We start from the raw sequence: 24,880 nt of genomic DNA on the forward strand, positions 1-24,880 counted from the left end.
GGCGCCTGTAGTCCCAGCTACTCGGGAGGCTGAGACAGGAGAATGGCGTGAACCCGGGAGGCGGAGCTTGCAGTGAGCTGAGAGCCGGCCACTGCACTCCAGCCTGGGCGGCAGAGCAAGACTCCGTCTCAAAAAATAAATAAATAAATAAATAAAAATAAAAAACACTTTAAAATTCTCTTAGAACCATGAAACAAATCCAGTTTACATTAATAAATCTGGAATAATTACCTTCAGCACAATCTTCTTCATTTCCTCATCAGGAGATTGGAATTCTCGAATAAGGATTAACATCACTTCTCTAGTATAGTAGTTGGCATATTCTGCATCCATAAGAGGAATAAGATACCCAATAGCCTTCAAGAAAGCAGCCAAACCCTATTTTTAAATAAAAATATATGTACTTTAGTAATTTAGATTTATGTCACCTTAACTTTAATGAAGATAAATCAAAAGGTAAGTGGTGGATTTACCTTTCCTCTGTGTTGGCGGATACCCTTCCATAAAGGCTTTAACACGGAATCAAAAGATTCGATACCATAAGGAGTTGCTGCTTCAGCCAAGGCAGCAATGGCCAAAGCACTGATAGTCCGAACTTTCTGCTGCTCATCCACAAGACCTACAAAACCAAACACAGGTTTTAACTATGCCCCAACATTACCTAAGTTACACAATATCGTCCAGATCCTCGCAATGTATCAACTATTTAGCCAAACTGCAGAATACGTTCACATTAAAATTAGGTAAAAGCAAAATATGAACCATAGCCTGTTAGCAGATAATATTACAAACCCATCATAAAATCTATAGTTTGTACAGTTATGCCTTTCCATTTATCTCCCCAAATCAGTAGCCCAAATTTTAGGACAGTTGTCCTATTAAAAGTAGACAGGCTGTGTGTGTACCTCTAGTCCCAACCACTCAGAAGGCTGAGCAGGAGGATCACTTCAGTCCAAAAGTTTGAGTCCAGTCTGGGCAACATAGTAAGACCCTGTCTCTTAGAGAAAAAAAAAAAAAAAAAAAAAAAAAGACAAAGTTACATTACAACTTACCATGTTCAATGATTTCAACTAAACTTCTAAGATGTGGCAAGATGGCACAGCCCATAAGAATAGCTATCTGTTGTACAATCTTAATACCAGTGTGTCTCGCTTGCCAGGACTTCTTGCTTTTGCACACAGCTTTTAAGAAGGGCAATAAAGAAGGAATGCCCAGGGCAGAGGCTACAACAGCAAAAGCTCTAGCTGTTGTGTTACGGACATACTCATCCATGTTATCTATATCAGGTCTCATGGTAGAGATCATAGTAGCCAGACCAGCAGCCTAAAAAGTAAACAAAGAAAGGACAGTCATGAGTTGGTAATATTAATCTTCAACCATTTCCTTCCATAATCAAATAATTCCATAAACAGATACAAATTTTCTTCTCTAGAAATTAAATGTAAATACCTTTGCCAAATTAGAAATGATCTCTCGGCCTTCCACTCTAGCATAGTAATCTTCATCAATCAATAGTGGTTCAATGACCACAAGGATCTGAAAAAGAGAAAAAAGAGAAGAAGCTACACTTTCACATCAATTACTGATGAAATACTCATGCAGAGAATTAAACATATACAAGAAATTTAGAATTATCAGGTCTTTTGTTAATCAAGGGACAAATTGTTTAAGAATTTTAATTACACAAGTTCAAACTCCAGATAGAGATGAAAATTTAAGAGAGCTATTAGTGACACACTAATATTCAATATTTTTTAAAGAAATAACTTACATGCCCTATGAACATACTGCACCATAATTACATTGGTGAAAACACTGGTTCTTAATACTAACTGGCACAGTACAGAATCACATATGTTCTCATTCTAATCTAATCTCAATAAAAGCAAATGAAAAAATTAAATAATATGAACCTTATGGCAAAGATGACAAAAACTAGTATCTGTACATCTGTATAAAACTGTATTTGTACATGTATGATGTGTACTTGTGCAAAGAAAAAGGTCTAGAGGGATATGTAAATTTAACATTGATTAACTGAAAAAGTTAAAATATTAAAACTATCAGAAACACTATTAAGAACAAACCTTATGCACATATGGACGAACTAAGTCATCAAGTTTGTATAGTATCCTATCAATAACTTTCACAAGTAAATGACGCTCTTGATCCTCAAGTGTAGGAGACATCAGTAGAGGAAGAATCTGATTAAACAAAGGACCAGCTCCAAATTCACGAGCTTTATCAGTAATCTGACGCAATGCAGCCTGGGAAAAAGAGCAGAGTAATAGGTGTGGTTTCTTTATAATCAAGCATCTTGAATGAGCAAATTACTCAAAGAAGAGTTTCCATAATTTAATATGTTGGTGTTTACTTTTATACACATTTTACACAGACAGCATGAGTTCATTTCCATCCAAATTACTCTGGAATTTCAACTACTATGATAGAAATTTTATGTTAATTCAAAAGAGTAATTTAATAGAACAAAAGAACCACAGAGGTATGTACCAAATTAGCCTTCACTTCCCCTAAAGTATCTTTCATTTCCAAGGCACATATAGTGTTAATATAATCCCTCACTAATTTCACTAATTATCTTCAAGCTTTAAGCATATTTTAAAGGCCTTGAGAAACGNAATTTTGTGCTAACTCCAGCTGGGCATGGTGGCTCACACCTGTAATCCCAACACTTTGGGAGACTGAGGCGGGAGGATCTCTTGAGCCCTGGAGTATTTAAATAATAAAAACAAACGGCTGGGCATGGTGGCTCACGCCTGTAATCCCAGCACTTTGGGAGGCTGAGGCAGGTTAATCATTTGAGGTCAGGAGTTCAAGACCAGCCTGGCCAACATGGTGAAACCCTGTCTCTACTAAAAATACAGAAATTAGCAGGGCGTGGGCGTGCATGCCTGTAATCCCAGCTACGTGGGAGGCTGAGGCAGGAGAAGTGCTTGAACCCAAGAGGCAGAGGTTGCAGTGAGCCAAGACTGCACCACTGCACTCCAGCCTGGGTAAGACAGCAAGACCCTGTCTCAAACATATATATATATATAATATTAATAATAAAAACAAGCAAAAAAGTTAAATCCTTCACACTACATAAATTTTTTTCCCTCATGCTATGTCCTTGATAAAGATGAAGAGAGTAATTATAAATTCCTAAACACAAAAATATAACACTACCAAAAGTTAATTTTTTTGTGGGGAAAGCTTTCTAAATAACCTTTACCAATTTGGGCCACTTGGAAGAGTAAAGGAAAGACCACACTCCAGCGGGTTATACCAATAGTTCAGTACTATTTTGTGGCCTACATTTCCTGGTGAAAAAATTAAAACATTTTAAAATATAAACTTGGCCAGGTGCAGTACCTCACACCTGTAATCCCAGCACTCTAGGAGGTAGGCCAAGGCAGCAGGATCACTTGAGACCAGCCTGGGCAACATGGCAAAACCCTATCTCTACAAAAACTACAAAATTTTTTTTAAATTAAATAAATAAGCAACAAACATGACAATTTAACAAACTGAGACTTACCTTTCTCATTGGTGGTGTTCCATTCTTAATTTTAAAAGCAACTTCATTATTTTCTCTCTTTTGCTCTTCTGGACTAAGTGTTGATTCGTCAACATCAACCTACAGTAAAAAGAAAAAAATGTTAAGGGAAGTTGAAATGTTATGATTTATAATTCTGGAACAAAATGTAATAGTTTATTTCTGCTAGTATCACTTACCAATAGTTTATCAAAGTACTGAATATCATCAGGTTTTAAAAATGGAAGATTTCCAGATGGCTGATCATTAACACTTTTCATAGTTCGATCTTCAGTTTGCATGTGGAAACCAGTCATACCACCCAAAGGTGTTGGAGTAGCTGTCAGTTTTCGAGCTGGAGTTCGAATAGGAACATAACCAGCTGGAGGAGGAAGTACCTAATAAAAGTTATAAGACAGTTCAGGATTTTCTTAACTTAAAAAACAGCATAAGGAACAATATTTGCACTTAAAATATTTTAGTTTATTAGCTAATAAGGTTTTTATTTGCTTGGAGACAACATCTATCTTGCTTTTCTATCTTAATTAGAAACTTAAAATATCTGCTTCTCATCTGCTAACTGATTATATCAGTGGTGTAGGGAACTGAGGAAATACAAGAGAAGAGCTTAGAAAACACTGATCACGTTCAAACATGTTGTGGGTCAAAATGTCAAATTATTAAAAATTTGAAAATTATAAAATCTGAGTCAGCAATTCCAAAAAATTGCTCTAGTTGAGCAAATAACATTTCATAAGTATTTATATAAAATGGAAATAAGCTTATATGGGGCATAACACATAAAAAGTTTTATTTTAGTATTAAAATATCACATAAATTCCTGCACTATAAAATCTTTTAAGTGTAAAACTCTACAAAAAATTAGTTAAATGCATAAAAACTAAAACCAANGAAATACAAGAGAAGAGCTTAGAAAACACTGATCACGTTCAAACATGTTGTGGGTCAAAATGTCAAATTATTAAAATTTGAAAATTATAAAATCTGAGTCAGCAATTCCAAAAAATTGCTCTAGTTGAGCAAATAACATTTCATAAGTATTTATATAAAATGGAAATAAGCTTATATGGGGCATAACACATAAAAGTTTTATTTTAGTATTAAAATATCACATAAATTCCTGCACTATAAAATCTTTTAAGTGTAAAACTCTACAAAAAATTAGTTAAATGCATAAAAACTAAAACCAAAATGTCTGCCAAAGCCCTGTAAAATACACACCACCTGATCAAACCTTTTGCAAAACAAGCAAAATTTCAAAAAATGCAGGCTGAAAATCACAAAGATTTTTTTTTTTTTAAAGCTGGTAACAGACTTCCAAAAAAACAAAACAAAACAAAACAAACACAACTTCTGGGCAGGCCAGGTGTGGTGTCTCACGCCTGTAATCCCAGCACTTTGGGAGGCTGAGATGGGAGGAACGCTTAAGCCCAGGAGTTTGAGACCAGCCTGGGCAACATGGTAAGACCCCATCTCTATTTTATATAATTTAACATATAGTAAAAGAAAAAAAATACAGCTTCCTGGGGAGGTTGATAAACCTATACACGTCTTCTCCAGTGAGCCTAAAATTGTTGTCTAATAGACATTAAAGATTAAATTATGTTAAATTTACATTGATGCTATCTGTACTCCGTACAGATATTTTTTGTTGCTAGTTAATGTCTGCACCAGCACAGACCACTAAGCATTTTGGATAAAGTGGATACTCTATAGACGTGAGACCTAGGGAAATCAATGTCAAGTCCACAGGCATCACTTGCCATTAAGGATTTAAAGGTCTACTATATTTTTACATTCACTAGTAAGGATGTTGCTTATTAGTAGGATTCACTGAGGGAGACTTTTCCTCCTAGTGACTCTAAGGAAATCAATGACTACGACTGAGAAAGACACTCAGGCAGTCAACAGTAAGTTGTATCTATACCCACAGCATTGTGTGGAAGCTACAAAAAGCTTTAAGGCAAAACTTCATGCAAACTTGAAACAAATACTCAAACATAAATAACAGGGATCAAAAACAAAACAAGGCTGGACACAGTGGCTCATGCCTACAATCCCAGCAGTTTGGGAGGTCAATGTGGGAGGATACTTTGAGCCTAGGAGTTTGAGACCAGCCTGGCAACACAGTGAGACTCCATTATCTACAAAAAATAAAAAAAATTAGCCAGGTATGGTGGTGCATGCCTGTAGCCCCCGCTACTCAGGAGGCTGAGGCAGGAGGATCACTTGAGCCCAGGAGTTCAAGGCTGCAGCAAGCTATGTCGGCGCCACTGCTCTCCAGTCTGGGCAACACAGTGAGACCCTGTCTCTAAAACAAAACAAAATAAAACAAAAAACATATGCATGAACTGTTAAAAATCGATAGTCATTAACAGAAAAAGCTCTATAAAGGCCATCAGATGACTTACAAAGTTATCTGGTACCCCTTGGTTATGATGTCAGCTATATGACCACAGGCTATCTTCAGACTGACAAATACTCCCTGAGTACGAGGCACCTAGAAAATTTTATAGTTCAAAATAAATTTTAGGTTGATATGGTAAAAAGAAGGCTGGGCACGGTAACTCACGCCTGTAATCCCAGCACTTTGGAAGGATGAAAAGGACGGATCACTTGAGGTCAGGAGTTCAAGACCAGCCTGGCCAACATGGCGAAACCGTGTCTCTATTAGAAATACAAAAATCAGTCAGGCATGGTGGTGGGCGCCTATAATCCCAGCTACTCGGGAGACTGAGGCAAGAGAATCGCTTGAACCTGGAAGGCAGAGGTTGCAATGAGCCGAAATCACGCCACTGCACTCCAACACAGTGACAAAGAGTGAGACTCCATCTTAAAAAAAAAAAAAAAAAAAGGAATATTCTTTGTGTCCACTGACAATCCATAAACTTAAGTACACGAAATCTTGGTGAAGCACCAAGTAAAATAACCACAATCTTTAAATAAGCTTATTCCTGGGACTGCTAGAAAACTGAAGCACCAGCAGTTCTCAAAGTATAACCGATAGACCTGTATACAAGTCCTTGAGATGTCTTTCAAATAGTAATAGAATCATGTTGCTCATTTCTTTTCATCTCTATTTGGAACTGAAATATACCTGGAAATAGCTAAGAGAATGGAATGACAATAGTAAATTTGGGCAAAGCCAATGCAAGCTTGATCAATTTTTTTCACTATTTAAAATAAATGCATATCCTAAATACCATCTCATTCATATTTGATGTACTACCTTATATCCTTCTGGGAACATAGCATCTAATTCCTCATCAGAAAGTGGGCGATTTCTCTCATCAATTTCTCTTTCCCATCGCCAAGCCTGAAGCTGTTCAGGAGTCATACTCATTATGTGACCTACCAAGAAAAGCAAAGTTTTATATACTCTATAGTGCAAGACTGTATTATTACATATATCTTTGAGATAAAAGAGAATTAAGATCAACCCTATTATTTATTTTGCTTTTACATTATAAATGCAAACCAAGACTTAAATTTTTATATCTCTTTATTCTTGCTAGAAGTTGAGATTAACAGCACACAGAATACCACAAAGAAAAAAAATTAAATAATTTATGGAGAAAAAACCAATTATTTCCAATGAGAGAGAGAGTTCTACCTGGAGTAGGGGTAGCCATGTTCATGGCTGGTGTGCCAATTGGTGTTTTTCCAGGGGTCAGAACTGGAGTGCTTCCACCCATCTGACTAGCTGGTGTTTCATCCCACCGTGATTTTCTTTTACTGGCTCCAGGAGTCGGTGTTTCACCAATAGAATCTCCACCTCGATCTGTTCTAGGAGTCTCAGCCCATCCACTTCCATGCCCAGGAGTATCTTTAAAAAGAAAGAGTGAGTAAAACCACAATTTTAATTACTGTTAAAATAATATTCTTTATTCTCAAACAGTTATACTCAAAACTATCAAGTTCTAAAACAGAATATTCCTAAAATGGTGACCCATTTAAAGTTGTTTGAGACCAGCCTGACCAACATGGTGAAACTCTGTCTCTACGAAAAATACAAAAGTTAGCCAGGTGTGGTGGTGGGTGCCTGTAATCCCAGCTACTCAGGAGGCTGAGGCAAAAGAATCTCTCAAACCTGGCCGGGCACAGTGGCTCACACCTGTAACCCCAGCACTTTGGGAGGCCAAGGCGGGTGGATCACGAGGTCAGGAGATCGAGACCATCCTGGATAACACGGTGAAACCCCGTCTCTACTAAAAATACAAAAAAATTAGCCAGGCGTGGTGGCGGGCACCTGTAGTCCCAGCTATTTGGGAGGCTGAGGCAGGAGAATGGCATGAACTCGGGAGGCGGAAGTTGCAGTGAGCAGAGATCACGCCACTGCACTCCAGCCTGGGCGACAGAGCGAGACTCCATCTCAAAAAAAAAAAAAAAAAGAATCACTTGAACCCGGAAGGCAGACGTTGCAGTGAGGCAAGAGCGCACCACTGCACTCTAGCTTGGGTGACAGAGTGAGACTCTGTCTCAACAACAGCAACAAAAAAGTAAATTTGATGTTAGGTACATTTTTCCATAATAAAAAACAAAGGGTGGCTGGGCGGGGTGGCTCAAGCCTGTAATCCCAGCACTTTGGGAGGCCGAGGCGGGTGGATCACGAGGTCAGGAGATCGAGACCCTCCTGGCTAACACGGTGAAACCCCGTCTCTACTAAAATACAAAAAACTAGCCGGGCGCAGTGGCGGGCGCCAGTAGTCCCAGCTACTGGGAGGCTGAGGCGGGAGAATGGCAGGAACCCGGGAGGCGGAGCTTGCAGTGAGCCGAGATCGCACCACTGCACTCCAGCCTGGGCGACACAGGGAGACTCCGTCTCAAAAAAAAAAAAAAACAAAGGGTAAGCCAGGCACAGTGGTTCATGCCTGTAATCCCAACACTTTGGCAGGAGAGCACCTGAAGCCAGGAGTTCAAGACTAGGCTGGGCAATAAAGCAAAACATTGTCTCTCTACAAAAAATTTAAAACTTAGCCGGGGACCGGGCGCGGTGGCTCACGCCTATAATCCCAGCACTTCGGTAGGCCGAGGGGGGCGGATCATCTGAGGTCCAGAGTTCAAGACCCGCCTGACCAGCATGGAGAAACCCCGTCTCTGAGGCTGCAGTGAGCTGAGATTGCGCCATTGCATTCCAGCCTGCACAGTAAGAGCAAAACTCTGTCTCAAAAAAAAAAAAAAAAAAAAAAAAAAAAAAAAAAAAAAAATCAGCCAGGCATGGTGGCATGCCCCTATAAGTCTCAGCTACTCAGAAGGCTGAGATGGGAAGATTGCTTGAGCCTAGGATGTCAAGGCTACAGTGAGCAAGACCCTGTCTCTAAAGAAACAAATAAAATCAAAGGTTACGGCCTACTAACTTTACTCTAGCCTAAGGTTCTTAAATCTTAAACCTCTTCAAGAAGTGAAAAAAATCAAGCATATGATCTGTTCTGTTCTTAATCTGTCCCCTTATATGCGTCCACCCAGGAATAAATAGAACACATTTCAGTCTGTAAACATACCACTCAACATTTCACCCACACACCCATACTCCACTAGAAGTACCTCTCTCTGTTTTGGGGGTTTCATCCCATCTGTTTTTACGAGCACTGGAAGTTGCGCCTCCATGGCCTGGTGTCGCGTGGCCTGGTGTATCGCCTCGTCCAGGAGTAGCAGCTCCCGCCGGTGTGTGGCTAGGTGTAGGATCCCATATTTTTGAGCCTGGGGTTGCTCCAGGAGTCTCACTTCCCTTTGCACGACCTGGTGTCTCATCCCATCTTAAGGAAGGAGTATGCCCAGGGGTCTTAAAAAGGCAAAAAAAAATTTATTTCACACACCCACATAGAAATAGTTAGAAAATTTCCATAAAATAAAAAACTTGAAATGAAAAATATTTTAGTTCTATGCACTATAATTAACTTAGAGGACACTACCTCTACCTAAAGGAAAAGATACCTACTTTCTAGCAAATGTTTATGATTAAAAACAATGTAAAGTTTCAATCTGAAGCACTGACAAAAGTTCCAGTTTAAAAAAACAAAATATGGCCGGGCGCAGTGGCTCAAGCCTGTAATCCCAGCACTTTGGGGGGCCGAGACGGGCGGATCACGAGGTCAGGAGATCGAGACCATCCTGGCTAACACGGTGAAACCCCGTCTCTACTAAAAAATACCGGGCGAGGTGGCGGGCGCCTGTAGTCCCAGCTACTCCGGAGGCTGAGGCAGGAGAATGGCGTGAACCCGAGAGGAGGAGCTTGCAGTGAGCTGAGATCCGGCCACTGTACTCTAGCCTGGGTGACAGAGCCAGACTCCGTCTCAAAAAAAATAAAAATAAAAAAATAAAAAAAAATATTCTGGGTATGAATCTTTGATATGCTATTAACAGCTCTGTGACTTTGGGGGAAATCAATAAAGTTTCTCTGTCTAGATCTGTAATCGAAGGCTTTCAGCTCTAATTACATTAGTACTTCTCAAAGTGGGGCTTAGAGACACATATTTAGGGGAGAAGGAATTCATGCGTTCTAAGAAAATAGTCCTGCTGATACTTTGTTCAATTGTGTGTATTTAATTAATATAAGCATGCTTCAGATCACCTACGTAAATTTTTTTTTTTTTTTGAGACGGAGTCTTCCTCTGTCACCCAGGCTGGAGTGCCGTGGCACAATATTGGCTCACTGCAAGCTCCACCTCCTGGGTAATCTTGAGATCAGTTTGTATTTACAGTTACATGTGTACCAAATAATATTACCCTAGCTGAGGCTGGTAAGATTAATGAAAAAAGATGAGACGTGGATTTTCATTTGCTTTTTGACAGAGGGTCTCACTCTGCCGCCCAGGTTGAGTGCAGTGGCACAATCACGGCTCACTGCAGTCTCCACCTACCAGGCTCAAGCGATCCTCCCATGTCAGTCTCCTGAGTAGCTGAGACTACATACAGGAGCACACCACCCCACCCGGTTAATTTCTTTTTCCTTGGAGAGATAAGCATCTTACTATGCTGCCCAGGCTGAGAGGTGGGTTTAAGTAACATCAAAGGTTCCACAGTAGTTCACAGAGTAACAGCTGGACAACTGACTGCATGGGACAGCAAAAGAATCTCCACCAATAAAGACAGTGTCATATCAAAGTAGCATAGAGTTGAGTGTAAAGAAAACAAAATTTGTACTTATATACTGCCTCATAAGTATTCCATAGGATGTGTAATGTACTTTATATATTTGTTTTAAAGTTGGGAGCTCTTGGCTGGTACGGTGGCTCACGCCCGTAATCCCAGCACTTTGGGAGGCCGAGGCGGGCAGCTCACAAGGTCAGGAGATCAAGACCATCCTGGCTAAAACGGTGAAACCCGTCTCTACTAAAAATACAGAAAAATTAGCCAGGCATTGTGGAGGGCGCCTGTAGTTCCAGCTACTTGGGAGGCTGAGGCAGGAGAACTGCGTGAACCCAGGAGGCGGAGTTTGCAGTGAGCCGAGATCATGCCACTGCACTCCAGCGGGGGCAATAGAGTGAGATCCCGTCTCAAAAAGAACAAAAAAAAAATTGGGAAAGTTGGGAGCTCTTATAGACACAAGGACTTTATCTACCTTTATGTTTGCAAATTTGCATAGTACCATTAAACAAGTTTAAGACTCAATAGTTTTTCCTTTAAAAAGATACTACTCAGGGCCAGGCATGGTGGTTCAAGCCTGTAATCCTAGCACTTTGGGAGGCCAGGCAGGCAGATCAATTGAGGCCAGGAGTTGAGACCAGCCTGGCCAACATGGCAAAAGCCCATTTCCACTAAAAATAAAAAATAAAAATAGCTGGGTGTGGTGGTGCGCACTTGTAATTCCAGCTACTCAGGAGGGTGAAGCACGAGAATTGCCTAAACCCAGGAGGCGGAGGCTGCAACGAGCCAAGATCGCGCCACTGCACTCCAGCCTGGGTGACAGAGTGAGACTCTGTCTCAAAAAAAAAAAAAAAAAAAAAAAAGATATTACTGATATTACTGTTACTCAGGGTTGAAAAATTCTGGATTAGGTAAATAAAGCACACAAATCGTTTAAAATCTCCATTCTGGCATCTGTCCCTCCTGCTGAATTATAAGGAAAGGTGGGAAATAAATTCTATTATCTAATTCCTACATTTATGACTAGAGTACAGTTGTATTAAATGAACAGAACAAAAAAAAAGTCTGAGTCTCTGAATTATTGATTTATTTATTTTTTATTTATTTATTTTGAGACAGAGCCTCACTCTGTCACCCAGGTCAGAGTGCAATGGCACAGTCTCAGCTCCCTGCAACCTCTGCCTCCCGGGTTCAAGCGATTTTCCTGCCTCAGCCTCCTGAGTAGCTGGGATTACAGGTGCCTGCCACCACGCCTGGCTAATTTTTTGTATTTTTAGTAGAGACGGGGTTTGACTATGTTGGCCAGGCTGGTCTCAAACTCGCAACCTCAGGTGATCTGCCCACTTGGCCTCCCAAAGTGCTGGGATTACAGGCATGAGCCAGCACGCCTGGCCAAGTCTCTGTAGTTTCTATAAGAAAGATATCAGCGTATCAGCTCTCACACCAGGCGCAGTGGCTCACACCTGTAATCCCAGCACTTTGAGAGGCTGAGGCGGGTGGGTCACCTAAAGTTGGGAGTTTGAGACCAGCCTGGCCAACATGGCAAAACCCCGTCTCTCCTAAAAATTAGCCAGGTGTGGCGGCAGGCACCTATAATCCCAGCTACTTGGGAGGCTGAGGCAGGAGACTCGCTTGAACCCAGGAGGTGGAGGGTACACGGGGGCCGAAATCATGCCATTGCACTCTAGTCAGGGTGACAGAGCAAGACTCTGTCTCAAAAAAAAAAAAAAAAAGAAAAAAAAAAGAAAGATATCAGCTCGTGTCTAGTTATGTGCATACAGTTAAACAATTACCAGGACAAACTTCTTTCTCTTTCTCAAACTTAGTACTGAATGTCATCCACAGAATTAAAGTTAGTAGTTACTTGGCTGGACACGGTAGCTCATAACTGTAATCCCAGCACTTTGGGAGGCCAAGGTGGGGGGATCACTTGAGGCCAGGGGTTCAGCACCAGCCTGGCCAACATGGAGAAACGCTGTCTCTACTAAAAACACAAAAATTAGCTGGGCCTGATGGCACATGCCTGTAATCCCAGCTACTTGGGAGGCTGAGGCACAAGAGTCACTTGAGTCTGGGAGGCAGAGATTGCAATGAGATGAGGTTGCACCAATGCAGTCCAGCTACCCAAGGGTAACAGAGCAAGACTGTCTCAAAAATTAAAATTAAAGCCAGTAGTTACTTATATTGAGCAGAACCATATCCCTTCTACATATCACTAAGCAAATGAGAAGTCCTCACCTTAAAGTAAATTGTTTAGAAATTATGTATTAGGTTTTGTATATCCCAATTCTGGGTTTGGGGAAATACTGCATGATCTGATAGGTTTTATCTTGATTTATAAGTTAAATCTATAGCAGTCCACGCTAGAGCTAATAGTGATTTAGACAAGGATGGTAGAGGCAGAGCTCATGAAAAGTGGCTAGCTCCTTAATATATTTAAAGCTGATGCCAAGAAAATGTATATGGGTAGGATATGGGATAAGAGAATAAGGAGTATAGGATGACTCCCTAAATGTTTTTTTGTTGTTGTTCTTGTTTTTGTTGTTTTTTTTTTTGAGACACAGTCTCGCTCTGTTGCCAAGACTGGAGTGCAGTGGCGCGATCTCTGCTCACTGCAACCTCCACCTCCCAGGTTCAAGTGATTCTCCTGCCTCAGCCTCCAGAGCAGCTGGGATTACAGGCGCTCGCCAACACACCAGGCTAACTTTTGTATTTTTACTAGAGTAAAAACACACCATGTTGGCCAGGCTGGTCTCGAACTCCTGACCTCAAATAATTCACCCACCTTGGCCTCCCAAAGTGCTGGGATTACAGGCATGAGCCACTGCACCCGGTCCTAAATGTTTTGCTTGAGCCGAACAGACACGGGAAAGACCAGGGGAGCAGGATTGAGAAGAGACGTATGCGAAGAAAATCAGTAATTTTCTTTCAGAAATACTGATTTTTGAAATGCCCATTGAACAGCCAAATAAGTATGTCAGGCTGAACAAACACGCAAGTCTATGGAACAGAAGCAAAGGAAAGATTTATAAGTTTGGGAGCTATTTTATACAAATGGTATATAAAGACAAGAACGAGATCCTAGGGATCGAGCACTGATGGAAAAGAATCCAAAAAACTCAGCACTACTATAACACCCCAAAGTTCGGAGGTAAGAATGAGGATCCAGCAAACAAGACTAAGGAGTAGTGTAACCAGTGAGATTTTGAGGAGAAGCAAGAAAGACTAAAACCCAGAGACTAAGAGAGAAAAGGGTATGAAGAAGTGTCAAATGTTCTTGATATGCTAAGTCATATGAGAAATGAAAATACACTTTTTAAATTTATCAATTAGGGGTCAAGTGACCTTGACAAGAGATTTTAGGTGGAGTAGACTAGAACTATGTAAGAAGACTAGAAACTACGTAAGACAAGAACTGACGGTCCTCGGCGGGTCTGGATGTGGCGGGTTGCTTTCCAAAATGGCGCGCGCGCTGAGGGCTGCAGCCACGAATGCCAGACTGGGGAGAAACCAGAAAGGAGAGCAAGTCCTGTAAAAACAACAGCTACTACTTCGGCCGAACTCCAGGCATGACCAGCTTTCTGTTGGGAACACTCAAAGGGTTTTTTTTCCAGACTCCAAGCTCCCATACCAACAGTAAGAGCTTCTTCCACATCATGGCCCTTGGATCAAGTGGCAGGTTCTGTGTGAAACCTTGGTCGACTCAATCATGTAGCCACAGCAGTGCCAGATTTGGAAAACGTACAACATTTTACAAGAATATTCTGGGGGCCCCGGTAAGTGAAGCGGTCCCTCTTCCTGAACATGAAATATCTGTTGTTTTTGTCAACCTGGGAAATACCAAGATGGAACTGCTTCATGCATTGGGATGTGACAGTCCAATTGCAGGTTTTCTGCAGAAAAACAAGGCTGGAGGAATGCATCACATCTGCATCGAGATGGGGAATAACATTTTGATGGCAATTTAATCATGATTTTCATGTGTATCTTGATAACGTCAAAGGTGGATAATGGTAATGCAGCTGTGATGGATTTGACAAAAAAGATCTGCAGTCTAAGTGAAAAGGTCAAAATAGGAGCACATGGAAAACCAGTGGTTTTTCTCCATCCTAAAGACTGTGGTGAGGGGCCGCGCGCGGTGGCTCATGCCTGTAATCCCAGCACTTTGGGAGGCCAAGGCGAGCGGATCACGAGGTAAGGAGATCGAGACCATCCTGGCTAACAGTGTGAAACCCTGTCTCTACTAAAAATACAAAAAATTAGCCGGGCGTGGTGGCGAGCGCCTGTGGTCCCAGCTACTCGGGAGGCTGAGACAGGAGAATGGCGTGAACCCGGGGGGCGGAGCTTGCAGTGAGCCGAGATCTCGCCACTGCACTCCAGCCTGGGCGACAGAGCAAGACTCCGTCTCAAAAAAAAAAAAGACTGTGCTGGAGTCCTTGTGGAAGTGGAGCAAGCTTGATTTGTATTTGCAAGCAACTAAATTAATTGACCTGAAAAAGCCTATCAAATACTATCAAAAGGTACTATGACATTGAGTCCTTCGCTGCTTCCAACATGTAAAAGTTCACCATTAAAAACTGAATTACAAAGATTAAAATATATACATATATAAATCCATAAATATGTAATTATTTAGATTAACAAACATTTGTTAATTTGAATCTGAAGATTAGGGAACACTACCAAAATCATATAGAAATAAATTATTCCTCTTCTACAATGGGGTAATTGAATGTAAAAAAAAAAAGACTAGAACTATGTAAGCAGAGAAAGCCAGTACAAACAACTCATTCAAAGCACTTGTGGCTCATGCCTGTAATCCCAGCACTTTGCAAGGCTGAGGCAGACAGACTGCTTAAGCCCAGGAGTTTGAGACCAGCCTGGACAACACAGTGAGACCCGTTTCTACAAAAAATAAAAAACTAGCCAGGCATGGTGGTACGTGTCTACAGTCCCATCTACTTGGGGGGTTGAGGTGGCAGGATCATTTGAGCCCAGGAGGTGGAGGCTGCAGTGAGCTATTATTGCGCCCCTGCACTCCAACCCTGGCAACAGAATGAGACCCTGCCTCAAGAAAAAAACAAAGAACAAAGCACTTTGTTCTAAAAAGATATAGAAACAGGATTGTCGCTGAATGAAGATGTGAATGAGGGTTAAGAGATGTTTTCTGCAGGTTTTTTGTTGCTGTTGTTAAGACAAAGCATGGTAAAACATGTTTGCTGATGATGATAATCTAGTATGGAGAAAAAAATTAATGGTACATCATGAGAGTCTCCAAGAGGGGAAGGGAAATGGTACATAAGCAAAAAGAGTGGCTTTAATTCATTATTTATTTATTTTAAGACAAAGTCTCACTCTGTTGCCCAAGCTGGAGTACAGTAGCGTTAATCTCGGCTCACTACACCCTCCACCTCCAGGGTTCAAGCGATTCTCCTGCCTCACCCTCCCAAGTAGCTGGGACTACAGGTGCATGCCACCATGCCTGGCTAATTTTTTTGTATTTTTAGTAGAGCCAGGGCTGGTCTTGAACTCCTGACCTCATGATCCGCCTGCCTCAGCCTCTCAAAATGCTGGGATTACAGGCATGAGCCACCACACCTAGCCACTTTATTTTTCTAGCAATGATTAAATATTTTCAAGTGCTTTCTAAAAAATCCATTTTAAAGGCCTTTCTATTCAGGCTAATGACAAACACAATAAAGGCACATACGATAGTTTAACATAATTAGCTGCTTTTATGCAGCACTTATATCTTTTAGTCTGCAAGTATATTATTAAATGACAGAAAACATCTAATATAACCATTTCTACAGAACTAGGAAATACATTTATAAGAATGATTTTACAGACTCCATCATTTTGTTTTTTTGAGACAGGGTCTTACTCTGTCACCAGGCTGGAATGCAATGGCACGATCATAGCTCAATGCAACCTCTACCTCCTAGGATCAAGGGATCCTCCTGTCTCAGCCCCCACCACTCCCCATACCCTAGTAGCTGGGACTACAGGCATGTGTCACTATGCCCAGCTAATTTTTTTTTTTTTTTTTTTTTTGTAAAGACAGGGTCTCCCTCTATTGCCCAAGCTGGTCTCAAACTCCTTGAGCTCAACCAATCCTTCCACCTGGGCCCCCAAAGTGCTGAGATTACAGCATGAGCCAATGCACTCCACCTCCAAAACAAATGTTTAAAAAAACAAAAAAGAAAGTAGGGGAGTAGGCTGGCCAATGGAATGAAGTAGCATTGACTATTTGCAGCCTGTAGTGAGGGGCTTAAGTTATCTATCTAGAAGATAAGGAAGACCACTATATCACACTCAACCTCCACAATGTAACATACCTACAGGTCTGTATTTAATATTCTAAAAAGAACTTTCCTTACTCTATGACATGGGCTAAATTGCATGCCCCTCAAAATTTGTATGTTGAACCCCTAGTGTGGCTGTATTTGGAGATTGGGTCTTTAAGGAGGTAAATTAAGGTCAAATGAGGTCATGAGGGTGGGGCCCTAATCCAACAGACTGATGTCCTCATAGGAAGACCAGGGACAACAGAGCTTGCTGGCATAGAGAAAGGCCATGTGAGGATACAGCAAGAGAGCCCTCAACAAATACCAACCCTGTTGGCACTCTGATCTTGGATTTCAAGCCTCCAAGAACTGCGAAAAAAAATCAATGTCTGTTGTTTAAGGCACCCAGTCTGTGGTATCTTTTTATGGCAACCCAAGTAGACTAATACAGTTCATAACAGAAAAAAAATTTTAAACAGTAATAACAAAAAACAAAAAGAAATTACCTCTGCCTGATCCCAACTTGATAATTTTTTGGGAGTGGCACCAGGAGTCTGATCAGCTGTTTGATCCCAACGCCGTTTTCGTTTTGATGGAGGCTGGGACGCTGCTGCTCCATTGACGACTTTTAGTTCTCCAGCTTTAGCTTTTTCTGCTAGCTGTTGCCTAATTTCTCGCTGAAAAAAAAAAAAACAGTGAGTGTTTACCTTTAAAATGCTTTCAATATATTTTTCTATCATTAGCACAATCATTTCCACTTAACATCCCATTTTGTACTTTGCTCATTCTCCTTTCTATGGTACTGGTGGTCTCCCTTCTATGCTAGCTAGTTCCACAGTCTGTGTGTCTTTATTTCATTTTACATAATGCCTGTCTTTCTAAACAAAAGATAACCAAGTTCAGAATTTGTAACATAGCACACTGTAGTTTATATATTGTAGGTGAAGTAAAATCTTCAGTCAACAATGGAGAACCATAATGCTTCCACTGAAAAATAGGGTTTTCTTCAAAACTAATATAAATAGCAATTAAGACTATGCAACAAGATAGAAAAATGGTAAAAGATAAAAATAGTAAATTTATACTGACAAATTATGTAAATACACATAATTTAGTGGTAATGGATGCAAATTTAATTCACTCTATACTGTTAAAATGGGGTTTTACTATCCCATTTAACTCATTCAACATATAAAATCTATTATATATTCATAATAGTAACGGAGGAGGCTGGGTACAGTGGCTCACACCTGTAATCCCAGCACTTTGGGAAGCTAAGGCGGGCAGGTCGCCTGAGGTCAGGAGTTCGAGACCAGCCTGGCCAACATAACGAAACCCCATCTCTACTAAAAAATACACAAATACGAAAATTAGCTGGGCATGGTGGCTCACACCTGCAATCCCAGGAACTCGGGAGGCTGTGGCAGGAGAATTGCTTGGACCCGGAAGGCAGAGGTTGCAGTAAGTTGAAATTGCACCACTGCACTTCAGCCTGGGCAACAAAGCAAGACTCCACTCAAAAAACAAAAAAATAGGCGGTTACTAGACAAAATGGCATAATCTCTGTAGGCCAAAAGGAATTATTCAAAATTCTCCACTTACATCCAAACTGAAACTTACAGAATCTCACACTGAACTCTTTGACTTTTCCCTAACATACTGGGTTCAGATACACACCATCAACCTTCTCCGCACGGAAACAACCCCTGTAATGGCCAGCCACAGTGGCTCACATCTGTAATCCCAGCACTTTGGGAGGTCGAGGCAGGCAGATCACCTGAGGTCAGGAGTTCGAGACCAGCCTGGCCAACATGGTGAAACCCCATCTCTACTAAAAATACAAAAATTAGCTAGGCGTGGTGACGCACACTTGTGTTCCCAGCTCCTTAGGAGGCTGAAGTGGGAGGATAACTTGAACCTGGGAAGCGCAGGTTGCAGTGAGACGAGATCACGCCACTACACTCTAGCCTGGATGAGTGAGACTCTGTCTCAAAAAAAAAAAAATCCCCTGTAAGACACATACATACATATACAGCCAAGGAGCCCAGGACTAGAAAAGGATATAGAAATGATTTTGAAAGGTGGTATAATTTGGGGGTAAGATTCTTTCTCAGTTAATTTTTATTAATACTATTAAAATATTTGTGCAGCAAATAGCAAAAAAGAAATGTAACAGTCTCTCAATCACAACTGTATTTACATTCTTTCATAACCATTAAAACAGGAGACAGGTTTACATACTTCTTCTTTAGTCAAGTGTTGTTCTCGCATTACATCCATGTAAGTCCTAGCATTCATTTTAGGATCAGGGGTCTTCCCTCCTGCAGAAAAGAACAGCAACAGGAAAAGAGTACAATAAATAAAAGATAATCAGGTTCAACTGATTTATCTGCCCTGCTCTAAATATTATGTTATTCCATAATCATTTAAATTATTTTTTGATGGAAAACTTTAATAATTATACATCTTACTTTTTATTGAGTTTGCTGATCAATTTAACCTGTTTGAACACAAACATCTACAGCAGTTTAAAACAAATATTTTAATGCATATAAAAACAAAATGACAGCACAGTTTAGAGTCTTCAGAAGTGATGGGTTCCTGGGTTGCTAATCCGGAATACGTACACTTTCGTGCCTTTGTCTCCATCAGCAGTTCTGACTTCAAGCAGCAGAATAGAAGCCTAGAAAATTATCTCTTTACCATTAGTAACACTTTGGAAAGATATTTATATTCAAAACATTACCTGTTGCAAGTTGTTAAAATCCTGACTACAAATAACTATGACTAGATAAGTTCTTCACACAGTGTTCTAAAACAATTGTAGTTTAGAAAATCTGATTTTAAAATATACCTATAATCTTATTCTGATGTCACGTTACTAAAAGGGCTTCATGCTTTAAGTTTTTTGACCCAGAAAACATATTTTTATTTCTTAGAAAGCATAAATTAAAACTGGAAACATATTACTTGAAATATATTACTTCTACCAGTTATTATGATGCACACAGAAGTAACATGGTGTACAAAGAGATGTGTCAGTCTCTTGGTTAAAGTTTCAGTATTTGCTTTTCAAACTTCAAAATATCTTACAGAAGCCCAAACAGTATATAACAAGATTCACAGAGGCACATTATGCTTTAGAAATGTGGTAACTAGCTATACAAGTGGTATAGCATCACAATTTAGGAAAATATAATAAAATTCTAAGACATTTCCTATGCTGAAGATCATGCCCAATTGGTAGTGTCATTCTTTCTGACACTAGCTCTGATAAGACTTCCTTTGGAATACTTTTTCACCATAATCTAGAGAGGATGTGTTGAACTGCACCCTTAAGAATGCAGACAGGACTGGCATATAGCAGTACTGCTGTAGGAAAGAAATTAAGGACAGTTAGTATGGGCCTGTGAATTCTGGCATACATGTTTAAATCAATTACAATTATGCAAGTAAAAAAAGAATATCCCTACTAATTCATGCAGGCTGAAAATCTAGTATGCAAACCTGCAGCAGAATCTAATTTTAAGAAACAGGCACCTAATTTTGATTGTGAAACTCACTCACCTGAGGAAAGCTTCCATCAGGCTCACTATGCCCCTTGTGCTGACTTGCACACTAAAATTAGCAAAACAGACTCCAACTATTAAAAATATCAAACTCTTTGTATACATACTTTTGTTTTAACTTTAAGTATGCTTAGAGCAAAGTAGGTGCCTTTACTAAGCTATATTTAGAGCACTATGGGGGGAGTTCTAGTGTGAGAAACAGTTTCTCAAGGGTAACAATCCTAAACATCTAGGATTTGGAATGAAAACTTTCAATAATTTGAAAGTATTTTGAGCAGAAAAACACATTTGTTCCAAGTATAGAAAGCGTACCCAAAACAAAAGTAAAAGTAAAACCTTTAACCCTTTGCGTTTCTATGGCATTGGCTCATTTTTTTCTTGTCCTTCTACCTGGAAAGAAAACTTGTATTATAAAGATGAAGAATATGGCATCTGTGACTTCAACCAAATCTATACAAATCTATAGTAGGGGGGATTTTTAAAAAGAAAAGCAAATTCAGAAGCATGCCAAAAAAAATCAAAGGGCTAAAGACAACTTAATACAAATAAATTTCTGAATACTTATAGAAAAGTGGGAAAGAATTACCATCTGCAAAAGGATCAAGACGCTCTGGGGAAATTATCATGGTCCGCCTATGCTTTTTGTATTCATCTTCCCGGTCTGCAATCTTCGGAGGTCGGTGCTCAGCAAATGGATCATACTGAAAAGAGGTATGTCTCACTTAATATTCACTTTATTAAAATAACAAAGCAGAATATCATAAACAAAAATCAGAACACCGTAAAGCACAAATGTTTAATACATGTCTACTAATATTCTGTACTGCTTTACAGATAAATGTTAATATAAAAAAATAAGGCATATGGAAACAAGGTAATATATATATCCACATTTCCATAGTTCAATGCTTCACTACATGATTACAGCCAGGCGTGATGGCCTGTGTGTATAATCTCAACTACTTGGGAGGTTGAGACAGGAGGAATGCTTGAGCCCAGGAGTTTGGAATCAGCCTGAGCAAGACAGCAAGAACTTGTGTCAAAAAAAAAAGAAGATTACACCTTTACAAAATAAACTATGATTTATAATTCTCCTTAAAGCATCCTAAAATTTATGGGTTTCTATGGGAACTCAGACATTCACTTTTCTTTAGCTGAATAAACTATGCTTTTAAAATAAAAGGTCACCTGTTCTGTTGACTGTGGTATATCATTAAGCAATGCCACAGGGGCATGATATCCTGGCTTCTTCTGACCAAGCAAACTCGTAGATGATGAATAGTCATCGTCATCCTGCAATGAAAACCCCCCAAAAAGCCATAAACAAAATGTCAGAACTTAAAAATTAGAATATGCAAAGATTCAACATGAAATCAAAAGATCTACTGACAGTGTGATGTCTAAGCCCTCCTCCATAAAACTTACAAACAAAATTGGTCTTCTTTCACTTCAAAAACCTATTAAATTCATTTCAGTAAAGTTATCTTTATTTTAAAATGATTAAGCAAGGAATATCTTCTATAGAAGTCAATTAAGATAAAGTAGGTATGGACTAGAAAAACCTGAGCATTTAATTTTAATGTTTTTTCAATTTGATAACTACAGCTTATTTTAGAACTTTCTACTTTTAACTCATTTTTTTTAACACAATTTAACAACCATAGAAACAAACATTTAATTTTAAATGTATTTGCCCCTAGTAGTATGTTTAAACAGAACAATGTTATACTGTTACTTTTCTAGTACAAAAAGTACAACTGTTTGGGAGGTCAAGGTGGGAGAATGGCTTGAGTGTAGGAGTTTTGAGACTAGCCTAGGCAACAGAGACCCAGCTGGGCAAGGTGGCTCACATCTGTAATCCCAACACTTTAGGAGGCCGAGGCTGGGGACTGCTTGAGCCCAGGAGTTCAAGACCAGCCTGGGCAACATGGTGAAACTCTGTCTCTACCAAAAAAATACAAAAATTAGCCAGGCGTAGTGGTGTGTATATGTAGTCCCAGCTACTCAGGAGGCTGAGGTGGGAAAATTGCTTGAACTTGGGAGGCAAAGGTTGCATGGAGCATGATCTGGCCACTGCCTTCAGCTTGGGCAACAGAGCAAGACTTTGTCTCCAAAAAACAAAACCACATACATAGTGAGATCTTATCTCTACTGTAATAAAAATAAATAAAAAATAACGCAACACGGGATAATTCTCCAGATCTTAACACCTCAGTTATTTTATTTAAAATAAAGTGACAACTTCCCCTCAGTTTCTGAAACATACAGCTATCACTTTCTTTTACCATTAGGGTATGAGACCCCCAAATAAAGTGCTACCACTGGCTTCTAGAAATCTCACCTTTTGGGACTTTAAATTTCTCTCAAGAAAAAAAAAGGAAGAGAGAGCCAACTATAAAGTAAAATGTGACTTGAATTTCTTTTAAATTTCTCTCAAGAAAAAAAGAGGGAAAGAGAGAGCCAACTATAAAGTAAAATGTGACTTGAATTTCTTAAAAATAACCAGTTTGGCACCACATGTTCTCACTCATAGGTAGGAACTGAACAACAAGAACACTTAGACACAGGATGGGGAATATCACACACTGAGGCCTGTCGTGGGGTGGGGTAGGGGGATGGGATAGCATTAGGAGATATACCTCATGTAAATGATGAGTTAATGGGTATAGCACACCAATATGGCACACGTATACATATGTAACAAACCTGCACGTTGTGCACATATACCCTAGAACTTATAGTAAAAAAAAAAAAAAAAAAAAAAAAGCAAGAAAGAAATATACATCACCTATCCAAAAATTTAAAAACAATAAAAAATAACCAGTTTGGGCCAGGCGCAGTGGCTCATGCCTGTAATCACAGCGCTCTGGGAGGCCAAGGCAGGCGGATCACGAGGTCAGGAGATCGAGACCATCCTGGCTAACACAGTGGAACTCTGTCTCTACTAAAAATACAAAAAATTAGCTGGACGTGGTGGCGGGCGTCTGTAGTCCCAGCTACTCGAGATGCTGAGGCAGGAGAATGGAATGAACCCAGGAGGCGGAGCATGCAGTAAGCCGAGATCGCACCACTGCATTCCAGCCTGGGCGACAGAGCGAGACCAAAAAAAAAAAAAAAAACAGTTTGATAATCTATATACATAAAGTTTATCTGTAACTGAATCACCAAATCTGGAGTTTGGAATGGTCTGATAAAATATAAGCTACCTGGAATACCTAAAACATACTTTGAGGGAACAGATATCAAAATGAAAGGCACTCCTCCTCCATAGTAATTGAAACAGATATGAAAAGCTCATCAATATCAGTACTAAGAAGAATTCCAGGCTGGGCGCAGTGGCTCAAGCCTGTAATCCCAGCACTTTGGGAGGCCGAGGCAGGTGGATCACCCGAGGTCATGAGTTCAAGACCAGTCTGGCCAACATGGAGAAACTCCATCTCTACTAAAAATACAAAAATCAGCCAGGCTTAGTGGCAGGCGCCTGTAATCCCACCTACTTGGGAGGCTGAGGCAGGAGAATCACTTGAACCCAGGAGGCCGAGGCTGCAGTGAGCAAAGATCACGCCACTGTACTCAAGCCTGGGCGACAGGGCGAGACTGTCTAAAAAAAAAAAAAAGAAAAGAAAAGAAAATCCATTCACATTAAGATACCAAGAGGAGGCCGGGCGCGGTGGCTCAAGCCTGTAATCCCAGCACTTTGGGAGGCCGAGACGGGCGGATCACGAGGTCAGGAGATCGAGACCATCCTGGCTAACACGGTGAAACCCCGTCTCTACTAAAAAACTACAAAAAACTAGCCAGGCGAGGTGGCGGGCGCCTGTAGTCCCAGCTACTCGGGAGGCTGAGGCAGGAGAATGGCGTAAACCCGGGAGGCGGAGCTTGCAGTGAGCTGAGATCTGGCCACTGCACTCCAGCCTGGGCGACAAAGCGAGACTCCATCTAAAAAAAAAAAAAAAAAAAAAGATACCAAGAGGAGAAAAACAGTATCAAGTACAATCAGTAATCAAATCGCAAGGACAGATGGCTATTTACAATTAAGTCACTTCTCACACAGGCTACCCTAGATAGAGCTGATAAGTAATGGCAGGGATTTACTTTACTGTTTACTTTATAAGGGTAATGGCTGGCAGGTGCTTCACTGGATAAACAAATTAGTCTTTACCAAAAATTCTCAGAACAAAGCATTTCCAGTGAAGTTTCTGAACCTTAGAGAGGATACCTCCGGTAGTTTTATCCTCTAAAAGATCCCAAAAATGTTTCTCCAGATTAAACCAGATGGCTGGAACAAAAGTTATTCATATTTCTTGCTCTCCCAAAAAAAAAAAACTGCCTCTTGTACATAATTTGTAACTTACATCTTCAAGTTCAGTTGCAGCAATTGA

At 40.2% G+C, this 24,880-nt stretch overlaps 1 protein-coding gene across 1 annotated transcript in view; it reads right to left on the reverse strand.

The window, feature by feature from the left end:
* Positions 1–24,880, reverse strand: part of SF3B1 (splicing factor 3b subunit 1) — a 51,950-nt gene that overhangs the window by 10,859 nt on the left and 16,211 nt on the right. The window contains 14 exon segments of the mRNA XM_017869308.1: positions 93–378; positions 474–619; positions 1,053–1,323; positions 1,450–1,536; positions 2,088–2,267; positions 3,539–3,637; positions 3,736–3,933; positions 6,786–6,907; positions 7,170–7,382; positions 9,101–9,338; positions 17,436–17,606; positions 19,171–19,250; positions 21,085–21,199; positions 21,687–21,791. Coding sequence (XP_017724797.1) covers positions 93–378; positions 474–619; positions 1,053–1,323; positions 1,450–1,536; positions 2,088–2,267; positions 3,539–3,637; positions 3,736–3,933; positions 6,786–6,907; positions 7,170–7,382; positions 9,101–9,338; positions 17,436–17,606; positions 19,171–19,250; positions 21,085–21,199; positions 21,687–21,791 — 2,311 coding nt within the window.

This window comes from Rhinopithecus bieti, unplaced genomic scaffold (assembly GCF_001698545.2).
Source record: "Rhinopithecus bieti isolate Rb0 unplaced genomic scaffold, ASM169854v2 scaffold_2572, whole genome shotgun sequence".
NCBI classification, from domain to species: Eukaryota; Metazoa; Chordata; class Mammalia; order Primates; family Cercopithecidae; genus Rhinopithecus; species Rhinopithecus bieti.